This window comes from Anomalospiza imberbis, chromosome 22 (assembly GCF_031753505.1).
Source record: "Anomalospiza imberbis isolate Cuckoo-Finch-1a 21T00152 chromosome 22, ASM3175350v1, whole genome shotgun sequence".
NCBI lineage: Eukaryota > Metazoa > Chordata > Aves > Passeriformes > Viduidae > Anomalospiza > Anomalospiza imberbis.
The window spans coordinates 8,738,993-8,752,142 of NC_089702.1; the positions used below are offsets into that span (position 1 = coordinate 8,738,993).

General features: G+C 53.0%; 1 protein-coding gene across 1 annotated transcript; it reads right to left on the minus strand.

Annotated features, from left to right (window-relative positions):
- Window positions 1-1,196: 1,196 nt before the first annotated feature.
- Window positions 1,197-4,161, minus strand: LOC137486723 (pro-glucagon-like). The gene is made up of 4 exons (XM_068212186.1): window positions 3,878-4,161; window positions 3,244-3,346; window positions 2,411-2,557; window positions 1,197-1,727 (listed from the first exon to the last, which is right to left on the minus strand). The coding sequence occupies exons 2-4, from the start codon at window positions 3,336-3,338 to the stop codon at window positions 1,718-1,720; spliced, it is 252 nt and encodes an 83-aa protein (XP_068068287.1). The 5' UTR covers window positions 3,339-3,346; window positions 3,878-4,161; the 3' UTR covers window positions 1,197-1,717.
- Window positions 4,162-13,150: the final 8,989 nt, after the last annotated feature.

The window sequence follows — 13,150 nt, forward strand, 5'->3', positions numbered from 1 at the left end:
TTCCTGTTTTCTTTTTCTCTCTGGAAGTAGAGAGACAGGGCTGGGCTCAGCTTCCAGGGAAGGGAGGGAGGAAGGGAGGGAAGGAAGGGAGGAAGGGAGGGCTCCATATTTTGGGAGGATTTAATATTTCCTTGTGCAGGAGAAAATAACATGGAGAGAAAACCTTCCAGGAATGGTTCCTGGAGCTGCTTTAGGGATAAACCTAAAATATTTTTGGAATGACCCAGAAAGTGAAATCTGACATCAATCCCCTCCCACTTCCCCCAGGGCCTTCCAGACTATTCCCAAAAGGAAATCCATGGGAATGGGGACGACAAAGGCTGTAAACAGGGAATAAATCAAACAGGGAATAAACGAGGTACTGACACTTTCTTTGTGTTGTTTTTGTGCTCTCTGTGAAAATTCGGGAGTTGTTTCTCTTTCTAAGAGGTGGAAATAATTTTATTTATTTTATCCCAAGGGAGTTTGGGAACGCTCTGGGCTGGTAAAAAAAACAAGGGGGGAATTTTAAATTTAAAAAAAATTATTTTATTTTTAGAATTATTCTAAAATTAATATATCTTTAATTTAAAAACTATTTTATTTTAAAATTATTTTACTTTTTGCATTATTTAAAATTATTAATTTTTAAACTACTCTATTTTAAAATTATTTTCTAATATTATTATATTTCTTCCAAATTATTTTATCTTAAAAAGATTAAATTAAAAAATTGTTTTTTAATTCTATATTTAAAAATTTAATTTAATTTATTTCTCAGTGGGAGTAGCTGTGTCACATGTGTCCCCTGTGCCAGCCCTGGCTGTGCTGGGACTCCAGGAATGCCCTGGAGAGGTGAAATTCCCCATCCAGAGCTGTTGTCTCTGCTGCCTTTCTGAGCTTTTTCTGGGCCCACTTGCCCTGTAATTAATTAGAATTAAATTAACTCCAAAGAGGTTCTGTGGATCCAGGTTAAATTGGAATAATTTAACACCAAGAAGGGTATTACTGCAGGGGTTTACCTCAATTTCTCTCCAATTTCTTTTGGCCCTGGTCTGTGGGGTTAGGTGGGCACATCCTGGTTATCTTTTATCCAAAACTTGAGGCATTGAGGGAAAAATGAGGCACCAAGTGGGGAGTCAGAGGCTCAAAATCCCCAGGATCTTTGTGGGATCCCAGTGGGACGCTTGGAAAGGTTGGAGATGTCAGGAACCAGCTGCAGGATTGAGCAAAGGTTTTATTGGCATTTAGGGAAAACTGCGGGGAGAAGGAAGCCAGAGAGAAATCCAGGTTGGAAGGACGGCTGATGCATGGGGGCAGATTTCAGGAGGAGCTCCCAGGGACCACGGGCTGGGTCCGGGAGCTGTGGATCCTTCCCGTGGAGCTCCCAGGGACCACGGGCTGGGTCCGGGAGCTGTGGATCCTTCCCGTGGAGCTCCCAGGGACCACGGGCTGGGTCCGGGAGCTGCGGGTGATAGGTGAATCCTTCCCGTGGAGCTCCCAGGGACCACGGGCTGGGTCTGGGAGCTGTGGATCCTTCCCATGGAGCTCCCAGGGACCACGGGCTGGGTCCGGGAGCTGTGGATCCTTCCCGTGGAGCTCCCAGGGACCACGGGCTGGGTCCGGGAGCTGCGGGTGATAGGTGAATCCTTCCCGTGGAGCTCCGATCCCAGCGGGGGAGGAGAGGCCCAACCTTCCCGCGTGGCCGCAGCTGGAAAGCTGCTGCTTGGATTTGCTGTTAATTGTACCTTAAAAACAAACGCCAAAGAGCTTCAGGGGATGGAAACTCCTGCTAAAATCAGGAGGTGGGAAAGGGCAGGGAGGGTTCCCTTGCTCAGGGAGGAGCCACCCCTTGGGAATGGCTGGAACAGAAATGCCAGCGATCCCAGGAGGGTAAGGCTGGAATGAGGAGGAAAATGTGGGGACAAATCACGAGGAGGACAAAACAGCCCCTCCCCATCCCAGAGTTCCAATCCCACCATAAATGCCTCCATTCTCCTGACCTTATTACAAGAGACCAGAGAATCCCCAGGAGCTGCTGGGCATCAGGAAAAGGGAGTCCAACCCTGCCTTGGCACCAGATCCATGGATTTCATGGTTTGGGTTGGGAGGGACCTCAAAGCTCATCTCATTCCACCCATTGCCAAGGGAGGACACCTTCCACATCCCAGGGTTCTCCAACCTGGCCCTCGACACTTCGAGAGATGGGGCAGCTCCAGCTGCTCTGGGAAATCCATTCCAGGGCCTCCCCACCCTCACAGGGATGAATTCCTTCCCAATACCCCATCCATCCCTGCCCTCTGCAGTGGGAGCCATTCCCTGTGTCCTGGCACTGTTCCAGGTCCCTCTCCAGCTCTCCATCAGGATCGGAACTGGGGTGGTGGGCAGTTGTTTCCCAGCACAATCCCGCCCCTCTCCCTGCTCCCGGCACCTCTTTGTGTTGATGAGCCAGTGCACGAAGTCCTTGGCCTTCATCCTGTCCAGGTACCGCGTGAAGTCGCTTGTGAAGGTCCCCTCCGAGTGTCGCTTGATGTGGGACAGGAAGCTCTGGGAGTTCTGGGGTCCGAACAACTTCCATCTGCTTGGGATGGGAGGAGAAGGGAGGAAAATGGGGTTTAATGGACACCCCAGCAGGATCCTCCCTCAGGTGATGCCCAGGGCAGGGCTGTGCCCTCCAAACTCTGTCCCTGTGCGGATCATCCCCCAGAAAAGATGGAATAGTACAGAGGAATAAATCTGGAATATTTAATATGATTCCTACAAATCAAACACACAATTTTTGTTTCAGTTTCTGGAGATTTGCCAAGCCTGGCCTGGGTTTTCCTGGCATTCAATAAATCCAGTGTCCTGTCCCAAATAATTTCCCTCTTTCCTGCTCAGTGGATCCCAACCTCCACCCTGGTCCCTGCTAACCACATCAGAGCAGGAACGCGGCACTGATCCGAGGTTTGGATCATCCTCCTGCAGCTCCAGGGTGATTTTGGGATTCACCACAAAGGACTTTGTGCCATGGGAGCACCAGCCCAGATGGGGCTCAGCCCCAGCCTGGCTGACCTGGGGCAGGGTGTCTCTGCTCTGGCCCAGGCAGGAAATCCCAGGATTCCCTACAGGGAATGTCCCTTCCTGGGCTGTGGGGAGCCAGGAGGGAGTTTGTTTGGATCCATACAAAATAAATGGGAACACTGGAATAGGGAGAGCTGGGACAGCCACAGGAATGGGGAGGGATAAGCTGCTCCCACAGCCCTGCTCCACCCAGCCCCGTACCTGGACAAGTCCTCCAAGTCCTTGGGAGCCACCTGCCATCCGGCCGGGATGAGCATGGCGAACACCAGCCCCGACAGGTACAGCCACCACACCATCTGAGCTCCTGGGGAGGCAGAAATCCAGGGAATTTCCTGGCTGCAATTCCCACCGAGCCCCCAAGCCCTGCAGGATGCCCTGGCAGCACAGCCCGGGGCTGCTCCACATGGAACAGCCCCTTCCAGGGGTGTGGGCAGGATTGGGATGGGTGCGTGTGGCAAACCCCATCCTCACCCTTCCCTGTGGGCACATTTCCAGTGCAGGCATGCAGAATGACACCCAAAGATAAAATTGCAATGAACTTTATCCCAAACCTCCCTTTTCTATCTGGGGGTGACATTTCTATCCTGGAAATATCACCACAGTGCTGGAGAACTTTCCCACTGCTCAGAAAAGCACCTTCCAGATGAGCAGGTTTATTCATATTTTACATTCTTTATTTTTGCTGGACACCTCAGAAATTCTGCAGGAATAAAATGCCACCTCTCACCCTTTATTTGCCAAAAATCAGACTTCTGTTGCCCATCACCAAATGCTTTCTTCACCTGGTTAGATTCCTTCGGAGATTGAGAGAATGAAGGGAGGAAGAGTCACCTACCTTGGGGATTGAGCTGCTCCCTCCACACCAGATCTGATTTTCCTCCTTCGAGCCGGTTCTGGCTGAACTCTTCTCTTCTCTGGTGCTTTTAAGCTCGTCTGGAGGATGCCCAGAGCTGACAGGTGGGTCACAGGTATCCTGCTTTTCCTTGGATGGGTCACTGTGAATCATTACAGCTTTTCTGGAGTGGGGCTGCTGCAGACAATATTGTTACTGGTGGATTTTCCAGTTGACGCCTTCAATGAAGGTTTTTTTTTTTAATTGTTGTTGCTGTTTTTCTTATATTTGCTTCCCTTCCCCCCCCCCCCCCCCCCCTACTTTTTGGACCAAAGCAGTGACCTGTGGGTTTCCTCCTCTCAGGTGAGGTGGCCTCTTTGCTGGCACAGTGTGTCCTGCATATGGATTGCTCTGCCCACGGGCTCCCCTTTCCAGCACCTTCACTGGGGATAAGAAACAAGAAGGAAAAAGAGCAAAGGCATAAACCAGTGATTTGTGTCTCCAAACACTTCCTGCTGTGTGAAATTCCTGCTGCAGCTCCTCAGCCAGGCAGATCCACTTGTGATCCCAGCCTGGTGTGGTTCCCCGAGTCCAGACCTGAAACTGGGGATGTTCCCTGTGATTTATGGGATTTGGGGGTGAAATGAGGCCCCATGAGGGGCTGCAGTTCTGGATCCCCGTGAGACATCTAGGCTCGGCCCAGGAGCCCTGGCAACACCTGGAACTCATTGTTCAGAGTTTTCCAGGGTGCCCCATAAGAACGGGGCTTGTTTGTTTCAATTCCTTGAATCCCGCGAAGGAAAAAGGAAAAGGGAGAAGAGGAAAACTGAGGGCAACCCCAAAGAGCTGGATCTGGGCCTGGAGGAGGGTGGGGGCTCCTAGGTGGGTCCAGGGCAGAGCCCTCAGCTCCCTGAAGAGCTTCTCCCCACCTGGGGGTCAGGTGGGCTCCTGGGGCTCTGCATTCCCAGTGAGGATGGCAGGAGGTGTTTCCAGGGCAGGTTTGAGATCTCTGGGGCATTTCCAGCCAAGGAAGAACATCTAGGGTTTGGTGTTTGGGGGGTCTGAATGTGCCTTTTCTCCCAGGCAAGAGCCAGTCTTGGGGAGCTGGGCCTTGTCTCTCCCACCAGGAGAGACGGGGGCTCCAGGTGCAGATTTCTCTGCTGCTTTCTGTGCTCTCTCCCCGGGGCCTTTCTGCTCGTGCCTGGGTAATTATTGTCATTCCACCACAGAGAATTCTGTAATTACTGCCACTGTCAAAATAAGGTCGGTGTTCGGGGGACACTCATCCTGAGGAGCCTTTAATGAGGGCCACTCATGGCCTTTCAAGGGAGCCTGACATCACCCGAGGGAGGGGGACATTAATTAACTGAATCTCGGGAGGAGAGAGCCAACTCTCCTGCCCATCACTCGGGCAGGATGTTTGTTATTAATGCCACCAAATTAGCTCACGATGTCACCGTTTGCAATGTCCCTCCGGCCCGGGAGGCCACGGTGCTGCCTGCGGAGGTGGCAGCTCAGGGAGGGGAGATTCAGCTCAGCTGATGCTCCTCGTGTGGCTCCTCGGTTTCCTCGTGTGGCTCCCAGTGCTGGAAATGTCCCTTGGGGCCCTTTCCCCACAGCCCCCGGGTGATTTTCTGCAGCCCTTTGGGACGTGGTGCTTCCCCATTCCAAGCACACCCGGTCATGCTCCCTTTCCCAGCTGGATGGAGTTGCCGGTGGCTCTCCCGGGCTGGAGGAGCCCAACAGGCAGGATCCTGAACTTTGGCATCCTGCAGAGCTGAATTCATCCCAGTTCAGGACTTTGAGAGGTTTTTATGGACAGCAGGTGGCAGCGTTTGTCTGTCTGTCCTTCCCTGCCCATCCTTCCTCTCCCCATCCTTCCTCCCCTGCCCTTCATCATCCTTGCCCCCTCCTCCTCCCTTGTCCGAGGCTCCCAGAACTCCCCTCCAAGGACTGTGGTGAGTCCCTCTTTTTGAGGGTGGGAGGCCCCAGGCTGGGGATGCTGTCGGTGACATCACAGTGCCATCAGAGTGGCATCACAGCCGAATTGGGATGGTTTGGGGTCAAACTCTGGCTCTGGGAGCGTCCCTGGAGAAGCAGCTTTGAGGCTACCAGAGCATCCTGCTCTGATGGAACAGGAACCAAAAAAGCTGGAGGGAGAACTGGAGCATGTCCAGACTCCACATCCATCGACTCTGGAGAAGCTCATCCATTCCCCATCCAGCCCTTTTCCTATTTTTCTGCAGGAGCTCTCATGAGGATGAACTGATCTCCAGGAATGGGGAGAGGCAGGAGGAGCCAAGGCTGCTCCCATGGGGATGGTGGGACATGGTCCTGCTGGGACTGCCTAGAATCAGGCTGGGAACATGATGAGTTTGTCATGGAATCACAGATTATTTGGGTTAGAAGGGACCATAAATCCAGTTCCACGTCCCTGCCATGGGCAGGGAAGTTTATGTTTAAACCTGCTCTTAAATTTAACCCAGATTGCTGAAGTGGGGTCAAACCAGGGGATGCTTCATTTTGAGGGGATTTACGGCTAATAGGGAAGAATGAAGGCTCACCTTGCTCCTCTGAGAGGCCTTTGCTGCCCACAGAGCCCAGCCCAGGCTCTAACCCAGGGCAGGGACCAGAGAACGTCCCCATCTGTCCCCCAGCTGTGGTTCTGTGCTCGGGGCCCTGGGAATCAGCGCTTTTCACTCCTGTTTTCCTCGTGAAGGAGTTTGTGGCCTCCTCCTCCCCACCACAGCTGGAGGTGCCACAGTGGCCAAGGCAAATCTGGTGAAGAAAAACCTCTTTAGGTCACTGGTTCCACCTGGAACCTCCCCAGTGACGCTGAATGCCTGGGCTTGGTCTCAGCATTTTTTGGGCTCGTTTTTTCTGTTTTGCTTTGCAGGTGTTGAAGAGCCAAGGGAGGGGCCACTGCAGAGCGAAACTCTGTGTTCTCACCAGGTATTTTCACAGCTCTGAAGGGCTGGGGATTATTTCCTCTCCCCTTTGTGCCTGGTGTTTTGGCAGGAAACATCTCGGAGTTGATGTCCCACAGGCTTGGTGCTAGGGAGGAGCAGTGGGGTGGGAAGCTGAGCTGGTGCCAAGAGTGGGACTTGATGGGTTGAGCTGTGAGAAGTCAAAAATTGGGCCCTTCCCAAAACCCAGCTCAGGCTGATCCCTGTGGTGGATCCCCATTTCTGATGGATTTATGACTCTTCTCACATTGCTGGTGACAAACTGGGTGAGGTCCCTCTCGTCCCCAGCTGCCAGCACTCTTCTGTCCCCAGGCACCTTCCCTGAGCTCTCAATGTCCATGATCCCTGGGCACTGGACACGGAGCCACTGGGGGCCAAGGACAGGCTTTGCCCATGGGAAACTTGGATGTGAGCCTGGAGAGTGGAAGTGGTTTCATCAGTGGGGGTTGGAGCAGAAACCAGTTTGAGCCTGTTGGGAGATGGCTGAGAAAATGGGATTTGCAGGTGAAACTCTTTGGGGTTGAGCACAGGGCTCTCACCCCTGGGATCTGGACACCTGTGGGTCCCCAGCCATGGAGACACCTCTGGTGGTGTCCCTGCTCCTCCTCATTGCTGGGAGCTGGTCTTTGGGGTCACCTGGAGGTCAGGCTGGAGGCTCAGTCTTCTCACCTGGGTGAACTGGTGCATTTCACCTCTTCTGGCTGAACCCACTCCTTGGCCTTGGTGGGTGGAGCAGGCCATGGGACACACCCGGCTGAGCCTAAAACACCTGGGGTCCGAGCCTTGGCTGCTCCTTCTGATCCCTGGCCCTCCTTGGTGTTCCCTCCTGCTCCCTGGAGCTCCTCAGTGACCCCTGCTTCTCCCTGGCCCTCCCTGACTGTTCTTCCCATCCTCCTTGGTGGTCCCTCCTGCTCCCTGACTCTCCGGGGTGCTACTTCACTCTCCGTGTGCTCCCAGCACAATTCCCTACATTGAAAGGTGGTTTCCATTTCCTTTATGGAGGAAAGATTTTCTTGGGTACTATCAGATGTTTTTGGGGAATCCTTGGGTGCTCTGAGCAGCCTCAGACCCTCAGGGCCCAGCACCAGTGATTGCTGGTTCATACTGGGACCCCACAGGAGCTGAACTGGGGCAGCTCTGGGCATCACCAGCTGTGAGCACTGGTTTTGGAGGGCTGGGGGATGGTTTTGGAGGGCTGTGGGGTGGTTTGGGAGGCTGGGGGATGTTTTTGGGAGGCTGTGGGATGGTTTCGGGAGGCTGTGGGATGGTTTCGGGAGGCTGGGGGATGGTTTGGGAAGCTGGGGGATGGTTTTGACCCAGCACCTCGGTGGTTACACACCTGCAGCCTCACAACCGCTGATCTTGGGGCAGGGTGGGGTTAATTTCCCCTCTTTATCTGAGACAGAGGCAGATGATAGTTAATGGTTTATCCTGGTTAAAGGTTTATTTCTGCAAAATGTCCCTCTGGCTTTGAATGTGGCAAAACATCAGGGTTTTGTTTCCCTAATTCTTCTTCCTGCCCATAATTCTGTGGAAATTTTAGATACCCTCCCAAGGCAACTTCCACTCGTGCATGAGCCAAAAACCTGCAGTGGAGTCTGGAACAAATGTGGCCAAGGTTTTAATTTCCCCCTCCTGCAGGCTTGGGGATGATTAAACAACCCAAATACTCCTAAGTCTGAAAAAAAACCCAATTAGGGCCCTTTTTTGGCTGTTTGCAGTGCTTTTAGTTGGACATCAATCACCAGTAACGGCTGATGAAACCCGATGGGGCCATAAATCTGCCCTGCTTTGAATTCAAATGCAGCAATTAATCCTGGGGGGTGTGGCTGCAATTAGATGACAAATTGAGCCTCCAGATTCACTTGCCTGCTTGGACAGAAGCCGCCCGTGTTTGCTCAGCCGCCGAGGCTTAGCTGCGGCTCCTGCTCTTCCCCGGGACAGTGCGATGAACCCCGGGAGCTGCAGCTGCACTGTGAGGAGCCTTCGGCCTCGGCTCCTTTGCCTGGAGCTGGGAAGTTCAGCTCTTTGGCTGCCTTGGATTGTCTGAGCCCTCCTTTTCCCAGTCATAGAAATCATCCAGGCTGGGAGAAAACCTCCAAGAGCATCAGCAGCATTAACCCAGGTCCCCAAGGGCCACATTCCCGTGGTTTATGGACACTTCCAGGGGTGATGACTCCACCGCTGCCCCGGCGCCAGGGCTGGACAACTTTTTCCACTGAGGAAATTTCCCAGTATCCAACCTAAACTTCCCCAGGCACTTTATTCTTGTCCCCGTTCCCTGGGAGCAGAGCCTCAGCCTGCCCTGGCTGTCCCCTCCTGTCAGGGAGTTGTGCAGAGCCACAGGGTCCCTCCTGAGCCTGCTCTTCTCCAGGCTCAGCTTCCTAGGTCCCTCAGGAGTTCTCCAGGCCCTCCCCTGGTGCTCCAGCCCTTCCCCGGCTCCATTCCTGGCTCTAGACTCGTTCCACCCCCTCGGGGTCTTTCTTCTGGCCCCAGTCTGAGCCCAGATTTCAGATGTGGCCCTGGCCCAGCACAGGCTGCAGGATTTATCCTGACCATCCTCAGACATCGGGCAGGAGGATTTGGGACCCCCAGCTGGGGCAGGAGCTGCCTCCACCAGACACACCCCTGGCAGTGCCTGATTTGTGCCATCTGGGCTGGTTAGCCTAGAACTGGTCCTAAATAGCATCGGCCCCAGCTGAAGGAGCCCAGTGCTGGATTTGCTGCCGGATTTTGCTCCTGCTGATCCTGGTGCTGCAGGCTGGCTCATGCAGGGATGGTCTGGGGTCGTGCCCGGGGTTGGGGGGTGTTCCCTGCCCTGGCAAGGCTCTGGTTAACCACACCAAGCCCTTGTTCTGCTGCAAAGCCTGGGAGATCAGGGTGGCTGCTGCACAGAGGAGAGTTCTCAGGTACACGGCTGTTTCCATGGAAAGAAAGGAGCATTTGGGGGTTGGATGGTGCAGGAGGGATGAGCAAACCACAGCAGGGCTCTGCTGCTGCAGAGAGGGAGTTGAGCTCAAAATCCAAACACAATGTGGCAGAAATCCAGGACAAAGCTGTGGAGATGCGAGCCCTGATGTCAGCAGTGGGATAAGGTTGTGTTTGCACACCCAACACGCTTTTATCCACTGATTAACTGCTCCTACAGGGCTCCTTTGCGAAACACACGAGTGCTTTCTGTTCCAAGAGATAAGAAAACAAGCTCAGTTTTATATCCCTTCCCTGTGAGGGTGATAACAGAAATTCAGAATTCCTGTGGACTCTGGTCTCCAAATGGGGGGTGAGGAAACAATTGGCTGTTGGGATAAGTAGCTTAAAAAATAAGGAATTAAAAAAAAAAAAGAATGGAGAAAGGGCTCATTTTCTTTGGCTGCATGGCAGGAAACCAACTGCCCTTTCCCCAGAGAAACCAGCTCCTGGGAAGGAGGGAAAAATCCCCTCTGGTAAAAGCTGAAAGATTTGTTGGGAAAGAGGAATTGATTTTTTTTTTTTTTCTTTCTGACTTTTTAGAAAAGGCTGACTGTGCCAGACATTTAAGTTTGTTTTCATCTCCATTTTTAATCCTGGCTGCACAAGAGGGCTTTATCCCAACCTGCAGCTGCACCTTGCTCTTGGGCACAGGAGCTCCCGTGGCCTTTGCCAAGCAGGATTAATGTCAAGTGGCAGAGCCGGGCCTGGATCCTGGAGGCCTCGTGCCAGGGGATTTATTTGGTTTATTTTGCTGGTTTGTGGTGATTTTTCAGGGGTTTTTTCTGCCATGGATCAGGTCCCAGTTCTCCTGAGTGGTTCTGTGCATGGAGAGGGCCCTTGAGGTGTTGTTCTCCTTTTCCTGCACATCCTGGGGCTGGATGGAGGCACCGAGCTTGAAGAGCTCTTGTTTTGGAGGAACTCAGCCCAAAGCTTGGCTGGAGGAGCTGGGGCAGCTCCGACTCCTCACCCCAGGGCTGCGGTTTAACAAAGCTGAGTTTAATCCCCTCCTTGCCTGCTGGGTTCTTGCTTTCTCCAGCCTGGGAAATCCTCACAGCTCTGGAGCTGACCTTTCCCAACAAAGCCCCTTTGTTAGGCCAAGCTCAGGCCTGCAGGGCACCTTTATCTTCCCTTCTTATTACTCTTGATTTTTATTGATGCCATCACCAGCAGCCCTCAGAGGAGCCGCCTGGACTTTGTTTGGAGGGTGATTAAGAACAAACAGATCCTGGAAAGCCAAGGCAAAACCTTGAGCAAGAGGAAACTTGGCAGCGGGAAGAGCCGCGACGCCGCCAGCGCTGAACTGGAGTCCCCAGAGGCCAGGGAAGCAGGGAGGAACCTCCATTTCCATGGGGTGCTGAGCCTGAGCTTTGGGGAGGGTGGATGGAAACGGGAGAGGGGTTTTCCCTCAGGTGGAGCTGTTTTGGGGACGGTTTTCCTGGCCACCCGTGGACAATCCCAGCAGAGGGCAGCAGGAGATGCCCTCGGCACCCTTCGCTCCCCAGGGGTGCTGCTCCAGAGGAGCCAGGGCTTGGACCAGGGCAGGGGGACACCTGTCCCCTCCTGGTCCCCACCTTGGGACATCTGCTAAAAACTCCCAGCTGTTCTGGCTTGAAATAGGTTGTTTTGAGGCTGAAGGAGTTAGAACTTACTAGAGTTGAGTTGGGACTTATTAAAAGCTAAGTTGGGAGTCATTAAAGTTGTTGGGATTTATTAAAGAGGCAGTTTTTGGGCTGTAAGAGTTGGGACTTATTAAAGTTGGGAGTTATTAAAGAGACATTTGGGGGGCTGTGAGAGGTGTTTAGTGGGAACAGAAGCACCTTTGGGTCTCCTCTTGCCCTCCCTGCTCTCTGGACATCTCCGGCCCTTCGCCTCCTCAATGTCCTGGGTGTTTTTTGGGCAACTCTCACATTTCCATGAATTATGGTGCTGCCATGCACACACTGGGGTCTCAGTGCACTGTGGGGACCAGGCAGGGCACTGGTGGCACTGGCAGCACTGGGGGAGTGCCCAACCTGACCCCCAAATCCCTGTGAACTGAGCCAGGGAGCCAAACACAAATTCCAGGAGGTGCTGCTCAGGCAGAGGCAGCGTTCCTGGCTGGGGTGACAACAGGAAGGGTGGCTGTTGTCCCTTGGTGGCCTGGGAGCTGTTTCCTGGCTCCTAACAAGGGATCTCATGGCACAACAGGCTGGGTAGAGGCTGAGTAGGAGGAGGAAGGCTCTGGAGGAGGTGGGTGCTGGCACAGCCTGTGCCATGACTAATGCCAACACCCAGGCTGGGCTCTCCTCCTGGGGCACAGCTTGCTCCTCTCTGGGGGCATTTCAACCCTGGAAATGCTCTGGAAATGCTCTGGAAATGTCAGTATTTGCAGGCATAAAATTTCCTGGTGTGGAGCCTCGAGCTCTGTTCTGGGTTCTTTGTTCTGGGTTCTGTTCCGTATTCTGGGTTTCGTTCTCTGTTCCGTGTCGTCAGTTCTCTCCTCTGGCTCAGCTCCTTCGTGGTGCTCCTGAGCTTCTCTCTGCTTGCTCGGGGCTCTCCAGAGCAGTCCTGGAATTCCTCCTGGAGCAGGGAGGTGCTTCCTGGGCTGCTGGGATTTCCCAGCTGGGATTCAAGCCCCTCTGCGATGCTTTTCTCCCTCTCTGCGATTTCCCGGGTTGTTTTCTCCTCATCTTTCCAGCAAGGTGGGCTGAGCTCCCAGGTGAAACCAGGCTCTGTTCTCCAGGACCCAAGGATTCAAGCAAAGCATTCAGGGATGCAAAATAGTTGGGAGCAGGGAGCAGGGTGGAAGGGATGTGCCTCAGATGTGGAGCTCTGTCCCTGCTCCCTCCTGAACTGAGCCTCCTCACCCTCTGCAAGAAGCAAAACCAAAGAAGCTCCTGCATCCCACAGAAGAATCCTTAACTGGGCCATTTCCACTGAATTTTGCATCTTCTCATGGCCCTGGTTCCTTTCCCTGTCCAGAAAACCTGGAATTCAGGAAATTTAAATTATCTGGTGGAGATCTTTCTTAATTAGACTTAAATAGACCTGAAAGCCCTTAGATCTATAAAAGATGTGAAGTTTCCAGACTGTTTCAACCTGTGAAAATCATTGGGCTTGCCCTCCCTCCAGAAAAAAAAAAATCCAATTTTTAAAGCTGAGCAGTGATTACCTGAGGATGGAAAAGGTACTCAGGAGAGAGGAATTATCTGTGAAATCTTCTTAGAGCAGAGCAGCTGCTCGTGGGCATGTTCAGGGAATAACCCTTAATTAGAGCAAAACCACCCAGGAACGGTAATGAGGTGCCTTTGGAGTGGTTTCACCTAGCGAGAAACATTTAAATTAGGGTAAAAAAAGCTGG